This window comes from Scylla paramamosain, chromosome 49 (genome assembly GCF_035594125.1).
Source record: "Scylla paramamosain isolate STU-SP2022 chromosome 49, ASM3559412v1, whole genome shotgun sequence".
Lineage (NCBI taxonomy): Eukaryota > Metazoa > Arthropoda > Malacostraca > Decapoda > Portunidae > Scylla > Scylla paramamosain.
Genome location: NC_087199.1, coordinates 3,869,645 through 3,895,113, shown reverse-complemented (window position 1 = coordinate 3,895,113; position 25,469 = coordinate 3,869,645). Strand labels below are relative to the sequence as shown.

The following is a 25,469-nucleotide window of genomic DNA, read 5'->3' as shown; positions in this document are numbered from 1 at the left end:
AAGGCTGACATACTACATAACAAAAATCATTTACTACATGAAAAGAATTTGGAACCAGTACATATTTTCGTATCTCTTCAATTGCAAGCTGTAGTTTGCATCATTAATACAGACATAAGTCTGATGCTCGCCTGCTCAAATGGCCAAAGTTCACGACCACGCAGCAAGTGGAATGGTGTAACCCGGTGCTCTTCTGTCCCTGCGTGCGAAGGCTGCAGGCACTGTGTTCAGCGTAGCCAGGCCACTCACTCAGGGCCTTGCTGGAAAGCCTGGCAGTTCTGAAGGCACGGCTGGTCCTCTCAGCTAAGCCGCTCTTCTGAGGAAGGTGGGCTCACGTGATGCTCCTTTTGGTGCCACAACTCCTCCACAGTTCGCCGTTAATCTAAAATATATCAAGACTTAGCAGTTTGATATTCTTGGGCGATTAATGATTAATGCATCCTGAGTTTCCCATCTCCACTGCTGATCTTCTATATAGGCTTGTATGAAAACACAAATAAGAAATAATGAGAGCAACAGAAAGGCAAGACAACCTAACAAAATTAAGGACAACAACAAAAGGATGTGTCCTGGCACCGATTATGTTTACAGTTAATTTAAATGATATGGTAGAAGTTGTAACAGGCTATATAGGTATGTTTGCAGATGATGCCAAGATAATAAGGAAAGTGATAAACCAAGAAGACTGTGCTGCTCTGCAATAAGATCTTGATAAGAAAATGCATGGGCTTGTAAATGGCAAATGGAATTCAATGCTAAGAAGTGAAGCTTGATAGAGTTTGGAAAGAGAAGTAGAATAATTAAACGTAATTATCCGTTACCCAATGAAAGAATTAATAAAACAACAGAAGAGAAAGACTTGGAAGTAATTATGACTGATAAGTTATTGCCTGAGAAGCACACAAACATAATAACTGGAGAAGTGTATAACCTGCCCAGAAACATAAGACAGCCTTTACGTACCTGGATCAAGAAGCTGATAACATCGATGATACGACCAAGATTACAATATGCAGCGTTGGTGTGGCCACCAAGACTAAATAAGGAAATCAGAAAGCTGGAAAGAATATAGAGAGCTGCAAGAAAATATCAACAAGACTGAGTGATCTCTCATATGAAGAACGATTAAAAGAATGGCGGTTAACAACATCAGAAGAAAGAAGGCAGAGAGTCCCAGACCTAATAGCGACATAGAGAATCCAAGAAAGAATGGAGAAACTGAAAAAGAAACTGAGAGAAACTGAAAAAGAGCACATACAGAAGAGACCTCAAGAAATATAGCTTTCCACATAGATGTATAACGATGAAGAGATTGTCAGTGCAAAAAACAATTCATAAATTTAAGGCAATGTTAGATGCTAAGAAATATAGAGACGGGACAGCACGAACCTAAGCATGGCACTTTTCCTGTATCTCACAACTAGGTAAATACAACTTGGTAAATAAAATAAAATAAAATAAATAAATAAATATTTGCAATTGTAATGCCGATAAAATGGAAGTCCTTGTTTACATAGGAATGGAAGGATGTAATAGTCATTTAAGTAACTTACAAGTGTATAATGTCAATATCTATTCTTTCTTTACATCTCTCTTCCCTTCCGTCTTCTACTTTCCCACACTGAAATTTAATTTTCTCAAATATTTCGTGATCTCCAAGAACTACTGCTGTATAACAACCCTCTATCCCTTATTCTTATTTCAGTAACCTATTACAACCCTTCAGAAACTTATACACTCAGTATTATCCACGTAAAGCATAATACTGTCCGCCTGCCTTGCCAATTAAAGACTCTCTGCGTTCGAGAATGCAACTTGACTTGAGTTTACTAATATGCATGAATTAATTTTTATATATAAATCTTAATTAAGCATTTTCTGGTCTTTTGTCATTAAAAGTTTAACATATATCTCCCTTCCCTCTTTTCCCATTTGTCTAACCTAACCAGTAAAGATAAGGAATCCCCACAAGTTCAGTCTGGAATATGCAATACATTAGAAAACGAACGTCGCTATCAACCCCTCCCCCCCCAATTCCCGCAAGCACGAGCCCGCCAATCCTCGCACCTCTTCCAGCTTCCTGCCCTACAAGTTAGTACTAGAGCGTCTCCCAATAATTCTCTTATAACTTAAAATTTGTGAAGTGAATGTCACTGAGTGATAAATTCAACCTTTAATATCATTGTCACCTTCCCGCTTCCTCCCCCACAACAGAGACGACACGTAACACCAAAACATGCGTTTCACTTGCTCACTCTTATCTTTCCTCCCTCCTCATTTCCACTAACATAGGGAGCAGTTAATATATTTTGTTGTGATCTGATGTGTCCTTAAGGAACACACAACGCACTGTAAACCGCATGGCTGTGAAACTCGAGTGATTAGTTTATTTGCCACGAAGCAGTGTTCTTTTGTTAACCCTTATTCTTTGTCCATTGAAATGATTTTCTTTAGTTTTGTTGATGGGCAGAAGTTTTGTCTGTGTGACAAGGTGAGGCCAATAAACTCAGTGGTAATATTCCAGTAAAAGAAGTTGTGTGTACGTGATCTGCAGCCGGATGCCATGCCTTGGAATTATCAAAATATATGAAGCCCTTTATCCTTTCCCACAATAACAAGTTCTCAGAATAATCTTTGTTCACGATCTCGTCACACTTACCAAACGAACTGTTCCAAGAATTAATCATTCATAAAATTCATTAATTGGCAATATTATCAGTGTAGCATTTTTGCTTATAATTCTATCTCAAGACATCTTCTCTCCCCCCCACCCGCATCTTTTCTTTTTTTTTTTTTTTCTTTGTCTAAGAGATGCCCAAGTTGACTCCTTGGTTGGTGGCAACAGCTACCCCTCCCTTCCCCCTTCAAAAGTGAATAACCTACAAATTGTTAAACAAAAAGAAGAAAAAATAAATAAATAAATCACTGAAAATAACCAAAGGGGCATGCGCTACACAATAACAGTAAAAAATCAAATCCATAACCATTCTTTTCAAAATGCGACGCACCGCAGCACAAACCTCGCGGTCCTGGGCTGCGAGTGTCCTCCCAGGTTTGTCCCACCTACGAAATAAAGGATGACAAAACTCTCATATTTCATTACAGAACAATGCATGTCATTAATCTCTTGACAGTTTCATGAGTTGCGTCTGGACAGGCAACATGAGCAGTGTTATTTCTGAGAAGTTACTCGTTAACAAAGAACCTAATGCATCTGGAAACTCTAAGTGCAGTTTTATCTTCAAAGTAAAGAAATCTGCAAACTTGGGAGTAGTGTGTACGCACGCCTGTACCCACCACCACTAACAGGCAGTGGACCTAAATATTACAACAACAATAAGCATTATATTATATCATGCATAGCAAAACAGAACCAGCACGATTATTATTGGTGGTATTGTGGAAAATGCAATTAGCAGAATGCAAAACACAAAATAATACGATAACGAGAGAGAGAGAGAGAGAGAGAGAGAGAGAGAGAGAGAGAGAGAGAGAGAGAGAGAGAGAGAGAGAGAGAGAGAGAGAGAGAGATGCAAAAGCTGCTCCAAGATCAAGACACATAAGCCCAGGCATCTTAGTGTTGCCATCAAAGATTTAGTGAAGGATCAAATCACACAGCAAGCGGCCAGCTACTGAAGAGCTTCCATGGTCAGAGACGTGCAAGCCTCATGTGTGGCACGTAGCACTTGGCCAAGCATCATAATGCAAACCAACACCCCCAAGACCACAAAGCAAACTTACAATGCTTAGAGTTGGATCAGTTGTCAGAACAGGTTGTCTTTACTTGTATGACTGACAGGTCCTTGGTGGCTATTGTCTCCATATCTACATTATTAATTAAGACTGCAAAATAATGTCAACAGGCATCAGTATTAATTGAAAATCCCAGTACTGTCAAAATTCTAACAAACTTAAAGTGAATGATCTTCGATCAAAGGCATTATAGGATGAGGACTGCCTAGTGCTGACAAAATGCTGCTTTTGATGTACCAGTAGGCGTCTGTGACAAAGTAAATTGGTGCTAAACATCAAGCAAAAGGGAAGCAAAAGGTGAATAAAAGTAATTCTCACCAATCCTGTCAAGTACAGTGAGTTCCTTCACCCTGACGGGCAGCACGGCAGGGGCAGCGTCGTCGCTGACCTGAAGCGCCGCCACTTGGTGCACATCTCCGCCTGGGGATCTAAAAGCTGTTAATAAACACTGGCAGGAGTTTTGATAAAAGTAAAAAATTGTATTACACAAAAGAATGCAAATTTGAATCACAGTAAACATCGGTGATGGTGTCAGCAAATGCAAATCTCTATTATAATACATATGAATAAACCATTCCAAGCAAATAGTGATCTACCAAACATGATTAGAAAAGTCACACATAAAGCTGCATTCACATTACTTACGTAATGCTTGGCATCCTCCATCATACATCTCCAGTAATAAATCCTTGACATTCAGTTGAGAGCTGCCCTCACACCATGAAATCTTGAGGTGGTTTTGCTGTGGTGGAGCTCCAGCATCGAGGCAAGACTATGACCTCACTGAACGTTTTCCTTTGTGTCTCACAACACAAGGGGGCAGTCACAGCCTGCCCTCTAAAGACAACTCTCTTCCTCCACACAAAACTACAAGCACCTAATTACACACACACCCTTCACTCAAAATTCAAAATTATCATGATGACTCCTATACCAGCCTCGGAATCCCCATTAGAACGGGGACCACAAATGTCCCCAGATCGGACTGCTCATCTGGTATTGACCCTCAACCCCCTCAACTTTTTCTTCATAAACTTCTGCAACTTTCGCGGTCTTAGATCTAATTTTTCAATCTGTAGAACACAACCTCTCCATTACTAAACATCTTTTCCTCACTGAAACTTATGTGTCTGAGGCAACTGACAGTAGCTCCCTTTCTGTTCCCTCCTACTTTCTCTATCCTCATTTTCGATCCAAAGCTGGATGTTGCGTTTATGTGCACAATGACTTAACCTGCTCTCGTGCCCACGCTCTTGAATCTTCCAAGTTTTCCACCATCTGGCTACGACTACAGAGTCACTCTCAAACTAAATTTATCTGTGCTGTATACCTCTCACCTAACTCCTCTGACTATAAGAAATTCTTTGACTACTTGACTTCCAAAGTGAAGCACATTCTGAACCTATTCCCTTTTGCAGAGATCTCCATTCTTGAAGACTTCAATGTTCACCACCAGCTTTGGCTTTCCTCTCCTTTCACTGACCATCCTGGTGAACTAGCCTTCAACTTTGCTATCCTCCACGACCTAAAGCAACTGGTGCAACACCCTACTCGTATTCCTACCCGTCTTGGAGATACGCCCAACATTCTTGACCTTTTGCCTGACCTCTAATCCTTCTGTTTATGCTGTCACCCTTTCTTCTCCGTTGGGCTCCTCCGATCACAATCTCATATCTGTATCTTGTCCTATCGCTCCAATCCCTCCTCAGGATCCCCCCTAAGCAAAGGTGCCTCTGGGTTTTTGCGTCTGCTAGTTGGGGGGACCTGAGGAGGTATTTTGCTGACTACTGTTTCCTTGTCAGCGACCCGTCTTTGTGTGCGTACATTCCTCACTCTTTTTCTCGACCTAAACCTCTTCCATCACCAGAATCTCATACACTTTATATTTCTGCCCAGAACCATGCCAAGTCTGTTCTTCAACTAGCCAAAAAAACTCCTTCATTAACAGAAAGTGTGAAAATCTTTCAAGATCTAACTCCCCTCGTGACTTCTGGCATCTAGCCAAAAATATCTCCAATAACTTTTCTTCTTCTTTCCCTCCTTTATTTCAACCAGATGGCACCACTGCTATCACATCTATTTCTAAAGCTGAACTCTTCGCTCAAACCTTTGCCAAAAACTCTACCTTAAACGATTCAGGGCTTGTTCCTCCCTCTCCTCCACCCTCTGACTACTTCATGCTACCTAATAAAATTCTTCGCAATGATGTTTTCCATGCCATCGCTGGCCTAAACCCTCGGAAGGCTTATGGACCTGATGGGGTCCCTCCTTTTGTTCTCTGAAACTGTGCTTCCGTGCTTGCACCATGCCTAGTCAAACTCTTTCAGCTCTGTCTGTCAACAAACTTCCAGACAACTGTCCCCTCTTCTTCAATGACACTCTACTGTCTCCCTCTTCTACAGTGAGCATCCTCAGTCTGTCCTTTACTTATAATCTGAACTGGAAACTTTACATCTCATCTCTGGCTAAAAACAGCTTTTATGAAGTTACGCAAACTGAGACGTCTCCGCCAGTTTTTCTCATCCCTCCCCCCCACCCAGCTGCTAACTCTGTACAAGGGCCTTATCCGTCCATGTATGGAGTATGTTTCACATGTCTGGGGGGGGGGGTTCCACTCATACCGGTCTTCTAGACAGGGTGGAATCAAAAGCTTTTCGTCTCATCAACTCCTCTCCTCTAACTGACTGTCTTAAGCCTCTCTCATCGCCGCAGTGTTGCATCTCTAGCTGTCTTCTACCGCTATTTTCATGCTAACTGCTCTTATAATCTTGTTAACTGGATGCCTCCCCTCCTTCCGCGGCCTCGCTGCACAAGACCTCTTTTTTTCTCTCACCCTTATTATATCCACCTCTCTAATGCAAGAGTTAACCAGTATTCTCGGTCATTCGTCCCTTTCTCTGGTAAACTCTGGAACTCCCTGCCTGCTTCTGTATTTTCACCTTCTTATGACTTGAATTTCTTCAAAAGGGAGGTTTCAAGACACTTATCCTTCAGTTTTTGACTACCGCCTTGGACGCTTTTATGGGACTGGTATCTCAGTGGGCGTTTTGTTTTGTTTTTTTATTGGATTTTTGTTACCCTTGGCTAGTGTCCCTCCTACATAAAAAAAAAAAAAATTCATGACACTGACCATTACCTCCCTCATCAAGCGGTAAAGAAAGACTGTCACCACCTCAATAAGGGTGGTTTTCAGTTGCACTTCACGGGCAACCAAGGGAGCAAGCAGTCTGAATGACTTTATATACAGGACCCAACCTAATTGAGAACTTGCTTGACATGTTGGTGAAATTCCATCTCAATCCTTACGGCTTGATAGCCGACATATCTAAAGCATTCCTAAGGATATTTTTGAAGGGAGACAGACTTTACAAAGTTCTTATGGCCAAGAGATCTGAGCAACGAGACTAGTCCTTTGAATATGTATATGTTTAAATTATGTTCCAGTCCATCTTTGTTATGTTCGACCTTAAATCATCATATTGACAAAGCTGGTTATCCTGAAATAGGTGGTGGATTTTACATGAACAACTTACAAATAACAGCTGACACTGAGGAAGAAGCGGTAACTTTATATGAAAAGGCAACAAAGGAGTATTTAGCCGGTAACATGCCTCTGCTGAGTTGGAGCAACAATTCAAAAATCCTACAAAACCTCCAGAAAGAAGGACTTGAATCAGAGTTACCCGTGAGGCGAAGCTTACTGGGTATGGAATGGGGATGTGAATGGTGATAGAATAAGTCTAGACCAGACTCAATGTCCTGAACAAAATCTAAGATGATCCTTACTAAGCCAAATATCTCTCTTATTTAATCCCTTAGTTCTCTAACAAATTATTAAAATAGACCAAATGGTTCCACGGACCAAATTGGTTGACCCAAAAACAAAATTGGCCCATCAAAAGGCATATAAAGAGGTACCAGTACCAGTTCTTAGCAGAATCTCAACCTCAGGCATCAATCTAATGTGGCAATTGATATAAATAGATACTCATCTTTCCATAAGTTAATTAAAGTAACCAAAAGAGTATTCAACTCAGAAAGTCGCTAAAGCAATGCCAGATGCTTAAAAATTTTGGGGTGAAACAATAACATGAGGTTTTTAGTAGATATCCTTAAGACACTAGGTGAAGGATCCAAAATTAAGATTAAACTAATAATCTTGGGCTATACTTGGATGATGAACAAATCATAAGGTGCTGAGATAGAATAAAGTATACTGAATTACCATATGAAAAAGAAAAAAAAGGACCCTATCTTGTTACCAAAGGAGACTCACCTCACGAAATTAATCAATATGGAAGCCCAAAGAATAATCTTACATGGATGAATTGGGGACATTCTAGCTCATGTTAGGAAAAATTACTGTACACATAAAGGGCATCAATTAGTAAAAACTTCCCTGAAGGAACGTAACATATGCCGACGTTATGAGGCAAAAACCTTGTTGTATTCAGGACCCCCAAATCTACCTCCAGAAAGAGTAAACCGAGGTAGACCCTTCGAAGTCACGGGTGTAGATTACACAGGCGCTCTGATAATACCCAGTGAGGGTGACATCCCAAAGAAGGTCTATATATACTCGTATGTTTATTCACTTGTGCCAGAACAAGAGCAAACCACCTAGAAGCGGCCGAAGACCTTAATTCAGAGACCTTCCTGCAATTGTTTAGAATTTTTGCAGCAAGGCGTTCCTATCACCACCTTATCATAAATAATAATGCTACTAACTTCTTAGGAACGGCTCCCTTTATTAAAGATATTATCTATTATTCGAAGATAAAACAGACACTAACAAATAGGCAATGCCACTCCCAGGGCGCCCTGACAGAACGATAGTAGCGAACACTGAGACCAGAATCAACAACCGACCTCTAACTTACTTAGATGACACCTCCGTACATCCGGAGACAATTACACTGTTGGAGTGTGAAGGGTAACAGAGACACCAGAATCTTGGTTGCGTTTATTTGTGGAGCGAGGGAGTACAAAACACGCCGTGACAGAGAGCGAGGTCCATACTGACTCCTGGTTCCCGACTGACTGACTGATAAATTGCCACTCCGTGGAGTGGCGCGGGCCTTTTATCCTGGTTCCATAACATAACATAACAAAGAGAGAAAAGATGGGGAGGGGGAAGTGGGGATAGTGGGAAGAATAGGGGGGTGATAAGAAGGGAACTGTAGTAGGAGAAATAGTCACTGGGGCTTAACCCAGGCGCAATTTGAATTAGGAAGGACATCTTTTTTTTTTTTTTTTTTTTTTACGTGTTATATTCATGCTAAGATGGCAAGGGAGACAAGGTCCTTATCGGGGAAAGCAGGAGAGTCCGCCACCAACCGAGCAAGCCAAGCCCAACACAGCCACAGCCACGGACGCCGCCCACGCACCCAAAACCCCGGGCCAAACCACGCACAAGTTAGGGGCCAGACTATCCAGAGCCTGCACCATCAGGATGTGAAAGAGGAGTGAAGGACAGTCAGAGTAAAAAGTTTTTTTTTTTTTTTGTGTGCTTTTATTGGTTCAAAGAAGGACAGAGGAAGAAGTACATCCGTATAGCGGAGGGACCTACAGTTCCTGTTTTTTTTTTTTTTTTTTTTTTTTTAGCAAAGAGAGAGGGTTAGGATCGTAGTTGGAAGATAAAAGAGAGAAAGTGAAAATAGTAGGAGAAAGAAAGTTGGTGGCCTGCCCACCTTGGTGTGTTTGTTAGTTCCTGGTTCCCATGGCGCCTGTATATATATATATATATATATAGACCAACATATCGTACCGCACTTGGGTAAATACAAACTCCTACACTCTCCCCCCCAATTACACAGGATGGTGTAATGATATAACTTAAAATATAATATGCGCTGTGGGGAGCAAAGGAAAAGTAAACATAATACATATCCTTGAGTGACACAGTGAGTTAACCTACACAGGAGAGTTCAAGAAATAATCAAGGTGCCTTGGTGCTCGCTGGGTGTGGTGTGGTGACGCGCACAGGTGTAGGGGATTCACTCGAGTCATCCGACAGCTGTGGTTCACCGGTAAGAGAACGAAGATGACGTCTATTCCGTATGGACGCTCTCTCACTGCTGTCTAGTCGTAGAAGATACTGACTGGGTGCGGACAGCTCGAGCATGGTTCCCACCCAATCCCACCGCCCGCTAGATGGGTTTTTGGATGCGTGCTCGCTGCCCGGGCCTCAAGGGTGTCAGACTGTGGGCTTGCTGGTCTGCCGTATTGATGAGTTAACTGATGTTTGGATCATGGCACGTTCCCGATCGCGCAGTGTCCTGCCCCACTGCTCGTTGATGAGGTAGCGGGAGCTCTCTACGGGTATGGTGTCTCGCAGCTGTCTGCCTGTCAGCAGCTGTGCTGGGGATGCGTCGAGATCGTGCAGGGGTGTGTTCAGGTACTGAAGGATCGCTCTGGAAGTGCTGTCGGTGTCTAAGGAGCCCCCGCGAGTTGTGTTGCCTCTTAACAGCCTCTTGGCTGACTTGACAGCTGCTTCTGCACGCCCATTAGATTGGGCGTAGTGGGATGATGAGATTCGTAGGGTGACGCGTCAGTCCTCCAAGAACCTCCTCGATTCGTGGCTGGTGAGGTTGGTGCCCCCGTCACATGAGAACTCTTCAGGGATGCCGAAGCGTGTGAACCACCGCCGGAACAACGTGATGAGGCGGGAGCTGGTGGCTTCCCCAGACAGGTGTTCCACTTCTAGCCAGCCTGTCAGCCTGTCTGCGTATGCGATGTACACATTGCCTTGTAGGTGAAACAGGTCGGCCACGGCTTGTTGAAATGGGAACTGGGGTGGTGGGGTGGGCAGGAGCGGCTCGGCTGGTTGAGAGGGCGCGTGCGTCTCGCACATCTGGCACTGGCGTCGTTTTTGCTCCACTTCTGCATCGATGCCGGGCCAGTATACAGACTGCCTGGCTCTGCGAAGCATTGAGTCTCTGCCCTGATGACCAGCGTGGAGATTGGCGAGCACGGTGCGTCTGAGGGCGGTTGGGATGACAAGGCGGGGGAATTTCTCATCGCTGGTGTAAAGCACAATGTCGCCTTGACATGACAAGTGCCGCCGCATCCTGAAGTAGGGGCGTAGCGCGGCCGGCTCGGCGTCCTTCCGCTCGCCTCAACCATCATTGGCCACGCACTCATGGAGGAGCCGATATTCTTCATCTTTGACTGCCTCCTCCTCCACATGACGTAGGTCTACCACATGACCCACATCGTCCGTAGTGGCTTCTGCTGCCGCGGCGACCATGACAGCGCACACTGCTTCATCGTCAGCCTCGTCTGAGTCCTCTGGTACGCTTGCTAATGCTGGGTAGCGCGAGAGAGCGTCCGCGGCGCAGTTGCTTTTCCCCTTGATATACTTGACACGGAAGTTATACATCAGGGTCCTTTCTTTTATGTTGAGGATGCGGGGGTTGTGAATGTCCTTCAGCTCCTTGTCACCGAAGATTTTGGTGAGCGCCTTATGATCGGTGATGAAGCTTAGGTTTTTGCAGCCTAAGAGGAACAAGCGGGCCTTCTTGAGACACCAGGCTATCGCGAGTGCCTCTCCCTCCAGTGTGCTGTAGTTCTTTTCGGCCGCGGTCAGGTGCCAGCTGCCGCAGAGGACTAGCTTCCATCCGTTTGGGCAGCACATCGGTGCCTCCAGGGACACGCATTGGCAGTACTGCTGCGACACGATGAATCCTATACCTTGCCGGCTGTAGTCAGTTAGGACGGCTGTGGGGCGTGAGGTATCGTAGAACTTGAGACCTTCTGCTGCGAGATTCTTGATGGTGTCCTTCGCTGACGTGAAGATGGCGTTGAGTGTGTCGTCCCAATAGACTGTCTTCCCAGCTGGCTTCTTCAGGAGCTCCCTGAAAGGCTCCATGATGGGGGCAACTGCTAAGAAGGGAGCCACCTGATTCACCAGGCCAAACCACGACCGGATATCCGTCAGTGATGGGCTTGCAGGCATCATGAATTCTGTGATGCTCTTGATGATGTCGTGACTGGGCTGGTAGTCTTCCCAGCCGAGTAGTTACCCGGCGAACGTGACATTTCTCTTGCAGAAGCTGAACTTATCTGGCCTCAGTGTTACCCCGTTGTCGCGACATTTCTGCAGAAATCCATACGTGTGCCAGAAGGCTTCTGCCACACTTTCGTCGTGCAGAAGCGTGTCGTCAACACACTTGATTTTCCTGGGCACGTCGCTCATGACGTCGTCGAGGCGCTTCGTGAAGGCGTCCTGCGCCGCACAGTGCCCCATGGGAGTCCTGCGGTAGCGGAATCTTCCCCACGGGGTGATAAATGTTGTTAACTTGCGGCTTTCACTGTCCAGGGGTATCTGGAGGTACCCGGAGTACGCGTCGGCGACCGTCTTGAAGGTGTGCTTGGGCACGCTGGAGATGAAATCAAAGGGAGGGGAGTCCTGGTGTGGTGAGTCTCGCGCAGGCAAGCTTGGTTGAGCTTCTGGAAGTCCACGGTTCTTCGTGGCTTCCCGTTTTTCTTTGGCACCACCACCATGCGCGCGCACCACTCGGTCGGCTCTCCGGTAGGCACTTCCTCTATGATGCCTCTGGCGATGTCGTCGTCGAGCTGGCGCCGTACCTCGTCGTAGAAGTGGTGCGGGACTGTGGCGGGGACGTGCACCGCGTGGGGGCGTGCGCCGGGGCGGAGGTGGATGTGGTGTGGCGGGCTACGCATTTCTGGTAGAGGCGTGCGCTCTGTTGCGAACACCGTGCGTCCAAACTCCTCCAGGAGCCATTTTTGTAGACGCCCCACGTTCTCTTCTACCAACTCGTAGGGTGGTGACAATGGGTGGGCCGAGGTCTTGAGAGACGCAGGGGCCGTCAACGCGCTGATTCTGGTTGCAGGGCGGGGAAAATCTTGTGGCACCAACTGAAGGGCTCTGCAAGCTCCGAGTGACAGGTACAGCCGCTGCACCCCTTCAGCTATGTATACGCACTCAGACGTGGTGATGGCCCCCACTGTCACCTCGCACGTGAGGCTTCCCAGAAGGCTTCCAAGTGGCAACTCCGTCTGAGCGCCACCTCTGAGAGGCTCCGCAGGGTGAGGCAAGCCATCAAACAAACAAAACTTCAACCAAGGTCAGGTACTTTCTGTGGTGGGTCTGCGCTACTGCAGTCAGCCCGAGCATTGACTCAAAGACGAGCGGCATCCACATAAATACTGCACTCTTGTAGTAGCCCTACCTTATTGCAGTCGACTCCAGGAGTCACAGAACCCACGAGCACCCGACGCGGGGGTGCTCGCCTTGCCTTTTAGTGAATAACAACAACAACAGTCAGTACTCTCAGTACTCCCCAGGGTCCGCGGATGGGGGCTGCACTCAAACTCTCCCACCTGCCAGGTCATTCCCTAAAACGAAATCAACACCTGACAGTGTCAGGTCTTCCGCTAGTGCCATTTGCGCCTCTGCGGTCACTAGCGCGCTTACAACTCATCGCCGTATCGCAGCTTTCCACAGCTCCAGTTTCTCGGAACCATACAGACTGATCTGAGGCAACTCACCTCCCAGTCACATTCCTGCACAGCGACTGCCTTGTGATTGTGTCTCTCACAGGGTACTCAACCCCATCAATCTCAACAGTAAGGTAACAAGAGATGAGGAGGCAGTGTTCCCTGCCTTTATACCCTGGCAACCAAACACTGACCGGATCTCATAACACTCCTGTTCCCGGCCCTGGGACACAATCAAAGGCATCGGCTTCTGAGGTGTCTTGGAAGCTGTGGCGGACACTAACTTGTGGCAATTAAGTTTAAAATGTCCTTGTTTTTTTTTTTTTTTTTTTGCAGTAATGACACATAGACTGGGAACTAAATCTGAGAGCACTGTGTTCCATGCTCCCAGTCTGTCTCCTTCGTGGGCTAGGTGGAGATGTATTTCCTACAGAGCTTACACGTACAGACTTATTACTGAAGCCATAACTATAACTTGGACTTCCTGACAAACTGGCGCCAGCTGTGCCTCCACACAAACCATCACTGGGCCCGCCAGACGTACCACTAATCCACCTGGCACACGCTGATGCGCCAACACGTGCTCATCCGCCCATGTAGCTGTCTCCTTCAAGGTCTTGAACCTCTTCTCCCTGAGCAGCGGTACTAATTCTTTATCGGCCCCATTTACAAACAGATCCATCACCATGAGTTCTCTTACCTCATGGAAGGTAGTGACACACTCGCTAGCAAGCCATTTCTCAAATATTTCCTCGAGGTACCCGTAGTGAGCATAATCGAGATAAGGAGACCCCAGGCCTTCTCTTACCTCCACGAAACTGCAGCCTATAAACCTCTGACCCGAGCTGAAAAGCTATAAGGATGTCAGGATTCATAGTCTTCCAAATCCTCAACTGATATTCTATTATAGACTTGCAACGCTTTACCCTTACCTAGAGGAGGAGGCAGTAGGCACCCGCTAAAACGATAATTACTCCCAGTGAGGTCTAAAGCACTGGATCAGGGGGGTGCTGTGAATATATTCTTAAACCCAGCTGTGACCTCACTGAAAGTTTCCCTTTGTGTCTCACAACACAATGGGGCAGTCACAGCCTGCCCTCTAAAGACAACTCTCTTCCTCCACACAAAACTACAAGCACCTAATAACACTAATACCACTCTTCTAGACAGGATGGAACCAAAAGCTTTTCGTCTCATCAGTAGACACCTGCCGAAACGATAATTACTCCCAGTGAGGTCTAAAGTACTGTTCAGGGGGTGCTGTGAACTTATCATTAAACCCAGCTGTGACCTCACTGAACGTTTCCCTTTGTGTCTCACAACACAAGGGGGCAGTCACAGCCTGCCCTCTAAAGACAACTCTCTTCCTCCACACAAAACTACAAGCACCTAATAACACACACATCCTTCACTCAAAAAAATTTTTAAATCATCATGGCGACTCCTACACCAGCCTCGCAGTCCCCATCTGGGGAGGGGACCATAAATATCCACAGGTCGGACTGCCTTTCTGTCGACCCCTAAGTGTCTTGACACACCCCTCAACTTTTTCTTCATTAACTTCTGCATCATTCGCGGTCTAAGATCTAATTTTCACTCTGTAGAACACCACCTTTCCTCTTCTGAACCTCATCTTCTTTTCCTCACTGAAACTCAGATGTCTGAGGCAACTGACAGTAGCCCCTTTTCTGTTTCCTCCTACTTTCGCTATCCTCATTTTCGATCCAAAGCTGGATGCTGCGTTTATGTGCGCAATGACTTAACCTGCTCTCGTGCCCACGCTCTTAAATCTTCCGAGTTTTCCACCATCTGGCTACGACTACAGAGTCACTCTCATACTAAATTTATCTGTGCTGTATACCTCTCACCTAACTCCTCTGACTATAAGAAATTCTTTGACTACTTAACTTCCAAAGTGGAGCACATTCTGACCCTCTTCCCTTTTGCAGAGATCTCCATTCTTGGAGACTTCAATGTTCACCACCAGCTTTGGCTTTCCTCTCCCTTCACTGACCATCCTGGTGAATTAGCCTACAACTTTGCTATCCTCCATGACCTAGAGCAATTGGTGCAACACCCTACTCATATTCCTGACCGTCTTGGAGATACGCCCAACATTCTTGACCTTTTCCTGACCTCTAATCCTTCTGCTTATGCTGTCATCCTTTCTTCTCTGTTGGGCTCCTCCGATCATAATCTCATATCTTTATCTTGTCCTATCGCTCCAATCCCTCCTCAGGATCCCCCTAAGCGAAGGTGCCTCTGGCGTTTTACCTCTGCTAGTTGGGGGGACCTGAGGAGGTATTTTGTTGATTTTCCTTGGAATGACTACTGCTTCCTTGTCAGAGACCCGTTTTTGTGTGATGAGCGCATAACAGGTGATAGTGTCTGGCATGGAGGCGTACATTCCTCACTCTTTTCTCGTCCTAAACCTTCTAAACCTTGGTTTAACACAGCATGTTCTCGTGCTATACATGATAGAGAGGTGGCCCACAAAAGATACTTAAGCCTTCCATTACCAGAATCTCATGCACTTTATATTTCTGCCCGGAACTATGCCAAGTCTGTTTTCCAACTAGCCAAAAACTCCTTCATTAACAGAAAATGTCAAAACCATTCAAGATCTAACTCCGCTCGTGACTTCTGGCATCTAGCCTCCAATAACTTTGCTTCTTCTTTCCCTCCTCTACTTCAACCAGATGGCACCACTGCTATCACATCTATTTCTAAAGCTGAACTCTTCGCTCAAATCTTTGCTAAAAACTCTACCTTGGACGATTCTGAGCTTGTTCCTCCCTCTCCTCCACCCTCTGACTACTTCATGCCACCTATTAAAATTCTTTGCAATGATGTTTTCTATGCCCTCGCTGGCCTAAACCCTCGGAAGGCTTATGGACCTGATGGGGTCCCTCCTATTGTTCTCCGAAACTTTGCCTCCGTGCTTGCACCTTGCCTAGTCAAACTCTTTCAGCTCTGTCTGTCAACATCTACCTTTCCTTCTTGCTGGAAGTTTGCCTGCATTCAACCTGTTCCTAAAAAATGGTGACCGTTCTAATCCCTCAAACTACCGTCCTATTGCTTTAATTTCCTGCCTATCTAAAGTTTTTGAATCCATCCTCAACAGGAAGATTCTTAAACATCTATCACTTCACAACCTTCTATCTGATCGCCAGTATGGGTTCCGTCAAGGCCGCTCTACTGGTGATCTTCTGGCTTTCCTTACTGAGTCTTGGTCATCCTCTTTTAGTGATTTTGATGAAACTTTTGCTGTTGCCTTGGGCATATCAAAAGCTTTTGATAGAGTCTGGCACAAAGCTTTGATTTCCAAACTACCCTCCTACAGTTTCTATCCTTCTCCCTGTAACTTCATCTTAAGTTTCCTTTCTGACCGTTCTATTGTTGCTGTGGTAGACGGTCACTGTTTTTCTCCTAAATCTATTAACAGTGGTGTTTCTCAGGGTTCTGTCCTGTCACCCACTCTCTTCTTATTATTCATTAATGATCTTCTAAACCAAACTTCTTGTCCTATCCACTCCTACGCTGATGATACCACCCTGCACTTTTCCACGTCTTTTCATAGACGTGCAACCTCAGGAGGTAAACATTTCACGCAGGGAAGCCACAGAACGCTTGACTTCTGCTGATCTTTCTAAAATTTCTGATTGGGGCAGAGCAAACTTGGTATTGTTCAATGCCTCAAAAACTCAATTCCTCCATCTATCAACTCGACACAACCTTCCAGACAACTATCCCCTCTTCTTCAATGACACTCAACTGTCCCCCTCTTCTACACTGAACATCCTCGGTCTGTCCTTTACTTAAAATCTGAACTGGAAACTTCTGAGACGTCTCCGCCAGTTTTTCTCACTCCCCCAGCTGCTAACTCTGTACAAGGGCCTTATCCGTCCATGTATGGAGTATGCTTCACATGTTTGGGGGGGTTCCACTCATACTGCTCTTCTAGACAGGGTGGAATCAAAAGCTTTTCGTCTCATCAACTCCTCTCCTCTAACTGGCTGTCTTCAGCCTCTCTCTCACCGCCGCAATGTCTTCTACCGCTATTTTCATGCTAACTGCTCTTCTGATTTTGCTAACTGCATGCCTCCCCTCCTCCCGCGGCCTCGCTGCACAAGACTTTCTTCTTTCTCTCACCCCTATTCTGTCCACCTCTCTAACGCAAGAGTTAACCAGTATTCTCAATCATTCATCCCTTTCTCTGGTAAACTCTGCAACTCCCTGCCTGCTTCTGTATTTCCACCTTCCTATGACTTGAATTCCTTCAAGAGGGAGGTTTCAAGACACTTATTTATCAATTTTTGACCACTGCTTTGACCCTTTTATGGGACTGGCATTTCAATGGGCATATTTTTTTTATTGGATTTTTGTTGCCCTTGGCCAGTGTCCTTCCTAAATTTAAAAAAAAAAAAAAACTGTCTTCAGCCTCTCTCTCATCGCTACAGTGTTGCATCTCTAGCTATCTTCTACCGCTATTTTCATGCTGACTGCTTTTCTGATCTTGCTAACTGCGTGCCTCCCCTCCTCCTATGGCCTCGCTGCACAAGACTTTCTTCTTTCTCTCACCCCTATTCTGTCCACCTCTCTAATGCAAGAGTTATCCAATGTTCTCAGTCATTCATCCCTTTCTCTGGTAAATTCTGGAGCTCCCTGCCTGCTTCTGTATATCCACCTTCCTATGACATAAATCCCTTTAAGAGGGAGGTTTCAAGACACTTATAATTCAATTTTTTACTACCGCTTTGGACGCTGTACTGGGACTGGCATCTCAGTGGGTTTTTTTATTATTGGGCTGGCCCCTCCTACTTAAAAAAAAAATAATAATAACATACTAGCAAAAAGGCCAACCCATCGCTCTTGAGGCCAATCAAATTCTGAGTCCTCAAATCTACGAAACCACTCTGTCACCTTCTCATCAAACTCCTCACCATCTGGCTTTCTACTGTATCCTCCTTCACTCCTTCACTTCACCTCATGACATGAGGTGTATTAACATCTATTCGAGTCTTCTCAACTCAAATATCCTAATCTACTACCTCCTCTCTTTCATGCATTTTCGCATCCTTCTCCATCTCAAGTAATCTCATTTCCTTCTTCTCAGCTTCAAGCGTCCTTGCTTTCTCCTCGGTCTTAAGCCTCCTGGTTTCCCTATCCTCCTCAGCCTTCATTCTCCTTCCTTCGGCTTCAGTTTAAGCTTTCTTAATTCACTTTACTTCTCAGCAACCAATTTCTCAGCCTACACTGCTTCAAACACCATTCTCATCTCTAATTTAAATCTCATCTCCTCAGACCACCAAGGCTGCGAGTGGGAATTACACATCCTGGGACACTTTCTGTGTGACTGTGTCCTCACACCAAATTGTGTCATGCTACCAACCTTTTCCTCTGTGGTGCAATCTGAGTGTGGGTACACAAAGAACAACGAAAATAACAAGTAACTATATCCCCCGACGCTGCTACAAAGCTTCCAAATATCCTGACGAGGTCGCCAATTTCTGTTACAATAAGAAATTCCTGCCCTTCCCACAGCTGCCTCAAATGGGCATAGCCTCTCTAAAGTCATCCCCTATGTGAATGGGTGCAGGGCTTAAGATGGGTTATAAGTTCCCCTTTCGATTCTTCCATCCATTACCCGACGGTCATACCAACAGGGTACTCACACATGAGGTCGCTAGTCTGTTTCTCTCACCAACAGACAAGGAAATATTCCACCAGCTATTAACTCCAACAGCTGGTAAAGAATTGCCAGCCATGTTCTAGGGAGACCCAGTTTCAACAAACGAAAGACACATATAAGGATCATAGTGTTCTACAGAATACCGCCCTCACCAGCAACAAAACACTCCCACTTCTGCAGAACACTATCTCCTCCTGTGGGGCAATATCCTATTCAACTTCCCATAAGACGAGCTCTGCCACCTTACAGGACTGACACAGCCTGTGGGAGAAAGATACTCTACTGCAAGGCAGCGTATACTGATCCTCTGCATCAAAAAGGGCGTTGAGAACACCCCAGATCGCAGTAACATTTAACGAAACAACATTTAAACCGACGAAGTGCCCATAAACCAGCAAGAGAGTCTAGGACCGCTCACCGCCACACAAAGTACTCGACTCCCAAAAAAGACAAAGAGTCATAGCCGAAATAAATTAAGTGCGTTACAAACAAAGGCAAACTCAAAGGCAGCTGGAGGGAAACTCCTAAAGCTACATATATAAGGAGGGGTGTACTGCTGCAATTACTCAGTTATCCCCTTAGAGCAACTGGCCTGTCTAACTGCCTTCGAACGTCCAAGCTTCCGATTGTGACTAAGTAAGTCAAAAGCATTGGAAACCGAGGTGGAACACTTTTCCACTCTACTGCAATGGGAGGGTACAAGAGATGGGATAGGGTTGTGACATACACACATAACTCTGGAACTCCCTGCCTGCTTCTGTATTTCCACCTTCCTATGACTTGAATTTCTTTAAGAGGGAGGTTTCAAGACACTTATCCTTCAATTTTTGACTACCGCCTTGGACCCTTTTATGGGACTGGCGTCTCAGTGGGCTTTTTTTAATTGGATTTTTGTTGCCCTTGGCCAGTGTCCTTCCTACATAAAAAAAAAAAAAAAGAAAAAAAAAACACGGCCGCCGCCTCACGCACACTGCGAGCTGTCGCAATTAGTCACTTTTCTTCTGAAAATTCTAGTGACTCATCGTCAAGAGCAACTCTTCTACTATAAATTACGTGAGGCTCAACATGAGGGAACAAAGGGAAAGTACTGAAATCAAATAGGGAAGGAGACTGGGTGGAAAATATAAAACTTTTATTATAGCTGCAAGAGCAAGGCAGCGAGTTATCGTGTAGCTGACATCCCCCTCCTCTGTTGTTGCTCTCTCTCTCTCTCTCTCTCTCTCTCTCTCTCTCTCTCTCTCTCTCTCTCTCTCTCTCTCTCTCTCTCTCTCTCTCTCTCATTTTTCGTTTTATTGTCATTCACTTCTCTCTGTTTCCCTTTCTTCATTCATTCTCATTCATTCTAATTACGCCCTACAAAACTATATATATATATATATATATATATATATATATATATATATATATATATATATATATATATATATATATATATATATATATATATATATATATATATATATATCCGTACAGTCCTTTCTTTCACATTACAACTCAAAATTCTAATCACTTCATTGCAGAGCAGTGAATGTGAGCAACCCTGGTGAGGAAGCACTCCCATGGCCACTGCCGTCACCCCCACCACCACCGCGGCAGTGAATTATTCGCATCTCAAACTGGTGTGCATCCTGATGGATCCAGGAGCAGCCGTGCTCTTTCACGCTCTAAAATGTGGCACAAACAAGACCGCTTCCGTCACCCTCTTGGAGTACCTGACCAACCTCCCAAACACCTCAACGGCCAACTACCTCACGCTCAGCAATAAGAATAACGCGTTTTACTCCCATGAAAAAGCTCGGATGGACAATGATTCCTCGTGCCAAAGCTTTGATATAACACTGCTATACAAGTGCATAAAACTGGCCTGTGAAAATGTTGCAGGAACCAGTGATGCACGCTGGCAGGATGATGCAGTGATGGAGGGCCTGATCACTAAAATAAAAGAAGAGCGTAACAAGTACTCCCATGAAAGGCCTCGGTTTACAGATGAACAGCAATTCCTGGACAAAGTTGAGGAGCTCAAGAGCCTCTTCATCAGAACCCTTCAGGCTATCAAGGACAAGTACGGAGTCTCTGATGCTGAGACCACAAACATCATTGACAACACAACAAGGCAGATAAAAGACATATGCAAGGCCTTTGATGAAAAAGTCATATTACAGATGAATTTTCATAAACAGCTCCATTTGTTTAAGCAAGAGTCAGTGAGTCACTTGAGAGATAATTTCAAACGGTTTGAATATTTTGACCCACTGTCCTTCCTCAGTGGATCCCAAAAAGAACGGGTCCACGTCCAGACCGTATTTTCAAAACTTGTCCTAAAACAGGAACTCACATCCCAAGAAATTGACTCGTTAAATATTTTAAGATATCTAACAAAAGACTCTGTCCAGGACCAAAGGCCACGCCTTGCTGTAATGAGCGGTGTCGCCGGGAGTGGGAAGACCACCCTGCTCACTTTCATCTTGTCGGAGTGGCTCAACGAAGAGTGTAACCGCCGCATTAAACACCTAGAGGAGTACGACATTGTACTCAGAATACTGTGCAGGGACACAGATGCCGAAGATCTGGAGACATTCCTGGGCCTGGTCCTCCCATCTAGTCTTTCTACTCTGTCAGTGTTTAACAAGTCTCTCGTGAACTGTTTAAAGTCCTGTAAAGTGCTGTTCCTCATAGATGGTCTCGATGAGCTGAACAGCACCTCCGAAAAGCTCGTCACTAATATTCTGAGTAAAACTAAATATAACGAAAATTTCTCCATTCTCGCCACCTCACGACCAGACCAATTGGACCATTTCTTGGCCCACACGCGACAGGACTATAAACAATCGCATATATCTATCGAGGGGATTCCTGTCCATCAGAGGATGAAGCTTGCTCTCCAGTACTGTAACACCACAATCCAGGATAAGCTGAAGGAGTTCCTAACAAAAATTATCAACATAAACCTGTTTGAGCTTCCCCTCAACCTAATATTTCTGGTTACATTATTTGAAGACAATCCTCGCTGCATTAAGAAAAATATTACCCAGTCTAATTTGTACACCCACATCCACGAGTGGTGCATAGAAAAGCTTCACCACAGAATATCCGTGCACCCCAAATGGGGGAAGAATAGGCCACAGACCCTCAGGACGAGGATAGAAAGTGTGCTGAAAGAGATTTACCAAATGGCCGTAAAAGGCCTCCTACAGGACAGATTAAGCCTCTCAGACGAGGAAAAAAAGCGGCTGGAATATTGTTGCGAGAGAGAGGATCTGCCAAGCCATCAAATCTTGGGAGCCTTTTTCACTATGCGGTCGTCCATCACCAACAAAGTAGTCAGAAGGAATTATTATGCACCACATAAAGGTATGATGGAATACTTTGCTGCTCGACATATCATGCAGCACCATCATGATGGATTCCTCACAGAACCAGGAGCTATCACGAGCCTGCTGCAGGGTGCGACTCAGCCACAGACACAGTCTCTAGATCCTCGGGGTCTGCGTAATCTCTTCTGGCACGTGGCGGGCCTCTTAAGCATACAAGAGGTACCAACATATCCCGATACCATACAGGAGGTGATAGACATGCTGTCAGAAACTGGCATGACGTGGAATGAATGGCTGTCACTAGTGGAAGACACAGATTATAATGAAAGCTTCCTGCAAAGTATCGCTCACCATGTCACAGAATATCCTCCTTGTGGGACAGTAAGGATAACAGACAATACGTTGGCCAGCGCTGCGGCACTGCTTCCCCGTACTCCCGCAACGACAGTGGAATTATGGTTGTTCAGCGAAGAAGTGAATATGAAAAATGTTCGTGCTTTGATTAATCATCATTGCAGTGAATTGCGTCTGTGGCACAATTACGAGCATCCCGGCGAAATACCTGCCTCAGACACCGTGCTGCGCGCCATAGACAGGTAAACACAGATCTCCAGATGTGTGTGTGTGAGTGTGTGTGAGTGTGTGTTGTATGGGTGTGTGTATATTATTATTATTATTATTATTATTATTATTATTATTATTATTATTATTATTATTATTATTATTATTATTATTATTGTTGTTGTTATTACGATTATTATTATTATCACTATTACTAGTAGTAGTAGTAGTAGTAGTAGTAGTAGTAGTAGTAGTAGTAGTAGTAGTAGTAGTAGTTGTTGTTGTTGTTGTTGTTGTTGTTGTTGTTGTTGTTGTTGTTGTTGTTGTTCTTATAGTACATAGAAGTACATAGTAAATAATGTAGACTGACTGTTCTTATATCGATGATGTTACTACTACTACTACTGCAAATACTGCTACCACAAACACTACTATAACTAGTAATGATGATAATGATTTTAATAATAATAATAATAATAATTATTATTATTATTATTATTATTATTATTATTATTATTATTATATTATTATCATTATAATTATTATTATTAGTAGTATTAGTAGTATTATTATTATTAATGAAAAATTAGTAACGACAACAAGAACAGCACCTACAACAACAACAACAACAACAACAACAACAACAACAACAACAACAACAACAACAACAATAATAGCATCCGGTAGTAGAAAAGAGAGAGAGAGAGAGAGAGAGAGAGAGAGAGAGAGAGAGAGAGAGAGAGAGAGAGAGAGAGAGACCGTGTGTGTGTGTGTGTGTGTGTGTGTGTGTGTGTGTGTGTGTGTGTGTGTGTGTGTGAGGGTGAGGTCAGGTCAGGGACGGAGTTCAGAGAGATAAGGCAGGATGAGAGAGGTGAGGTGAGGCTCCGGAAGGGAGGAGGAAAGAGGAAGGGGGAGATAGGTGTGAGTATGTTGGAATGTCAGGTCATGCTGAAATGAGAGAGGTGAGGTCGAGGCGAGTAGATGAGGGAGTGGAGAGGATGGTAGGAGACGAGATGAGGGGATTAGGTGAAGTAAATGTAGATGAATTGTATAAATATTTCGTAGATAAAGTTCATACAGGTCAGTTAGCAAATATCTCGTATAGAACAATAAGATCACAAAAAATGACCCTAAATGGATGACTGCTAGGTTAAAGCATTATATAGGGCGTAAGAGAAGTATATATAAGAGATTAAGGGCAGGTGAAGAAGTTTTAAGGACACAATATAATGAATTAGTTAGAACAGTCAGGAAGTTAACGAGAAAAGCTAAGGACAATTATGAATTAAAGGTAGCCAGCCAGGCGAAGACGGACCCCAAGGGATTTTATCAGGTATACAGGACGAAGAATAAGGATACTGTAGGTCCATTAAAGGCAGCAGATGGGGAGCTGGTTAGTTCTGGGGAGGAGATTAGTAAACTTCTGAATGATTATTTTTTAGCTGTCTTCACCTAGGAAAACATGCAGGATATGCCAGATGAGTGAACAGGTGTTGAGAGCAGATGAGAATGAGAAGCTGACAGATATTTCCATAACTAGGGAGATAGTGGAACAGGAGATAGATAGGCTAAAAAAGTTCAAGTCACCAGGACCTGATGAAATATATCCCAGATTTTTTAAGAAATGTAAAGAGATTATTAGTGAGCCGTTAGTCTCTGTCTTTAGGAAATCACTGGAGTCGGGTGAGGTACCAGTAATGTGGAGGCAGGCTAATGTAGTACCCATCTTTAAGAAAGGAGATAAAACTTTAGCGTCTAATTATAGACCTGTCAGCTTAACTTCAGTTGTAGGTAAAATGTTAGAGTCAATAATAGCGAGGAACATTAGGGAACATTTAGACAAACATAACTTGATAAATCAGTCACAGCATGGCTTCAAGAAGAGGAAGTCTTGCCTGACAAACTTGTTAAGTTTTTACAGTAAGGTGTACGAGGCAGTAGATAATGGTCATAGTTATGATATCTTATATCTGGACTTTAGTAAAGCATTTGACAAGGTACCCCATCAAAGGCTCCTGAGAAAGGTTAGGGCAAACGGGATAGATGGGAAGGTGTTAGGCTGGATAGGGTCATGGCTTGGTAACAGGCGACAGAGAGTGGTAATAAACGGCTCGAAATCCGAGTGGGGTCATTTAATTAGTGTGGTGCCACAGGGATCAGCATTAGGGCCATTGTTATTTCTAATATACATCAATGACTTGGATAGTGGAATTAGTAGTGATGTTAGTAAATTTGCGGATGACACAAAGATAGGTACATTAATTAGGTCAGAATCGGATGCCATCGCCTTACACGCAGACTTAGAATGAATGAATGGACGGATAGATGGCAAATGCAATTTAATATCAATAAATGCAAAGTGCTTAGCGTAGGTAGAGGAAACCCACACAATAGGTACACATTAAACAACCAAACTCTGGTAGGTACAGGGTACGAGAAAGATTTAGGAGTTATAGTTAGCTCTGAACTCCGTCTAGGGAAACAATGCATAGAAGCCAGAAACAAGGCAAATAGGGTACTAGGATTCATTTTTAGGAGTGTTAAAAGTAGAAGGCCGGAAGTAATATTAAAGTTATACTTAGCGCTGGTCAGACCTCATCTAGACTACGCTGTGTAGTTCTGGTCCCCACATTACAGGAAAGATATAGGTCTATTAGAATCAGTACAGAGGAGAATGACTAAAAGGA

General features: G+C 44.4%; 2 protein-coding genes across 12 annotated transcripts in view; one reads left to right on the top strand and one right to left on the bottom strand.

Moving 5' to 3' along the window:
• The window catches only part of LOC135095610 (uncharacterized), a 46,814-nt gene that overhangs the window by 5,052 nt on the left and 16,293 nt on the right, over positions 1–25,469 (top strand). For all 11 annotated transcript variants that reach the window (XR_010264453.1, XR_010264452.1, XR_010264451.1 and 8 more), the window contains exon 2: positions 20,428–22,817. Coding sequence is in view for 4 of the 11 variants with exons in the window: in XM_063996547.1 (XP_063852617.1) it covers positions 20,467–22,817 (2,351 nt within the window). In the remaining 7 variants the exon portion in view is untranslated. The remainder of the gene's footprint in view (positions 1–20,427; positions 22,818–25,469) is intronic.
• Positions 10,304–10,822, bottom strand: LOC135095491 (uncharacterized protein K02A2.6-like). The gene has a single exon (XM_063996339.1). It carries the CDS (start codon positions 10,820–10,822, stop codon positions 10,304–10,306), a length of 519 nt encoding a protein of 172 aa, XP_063852409.1.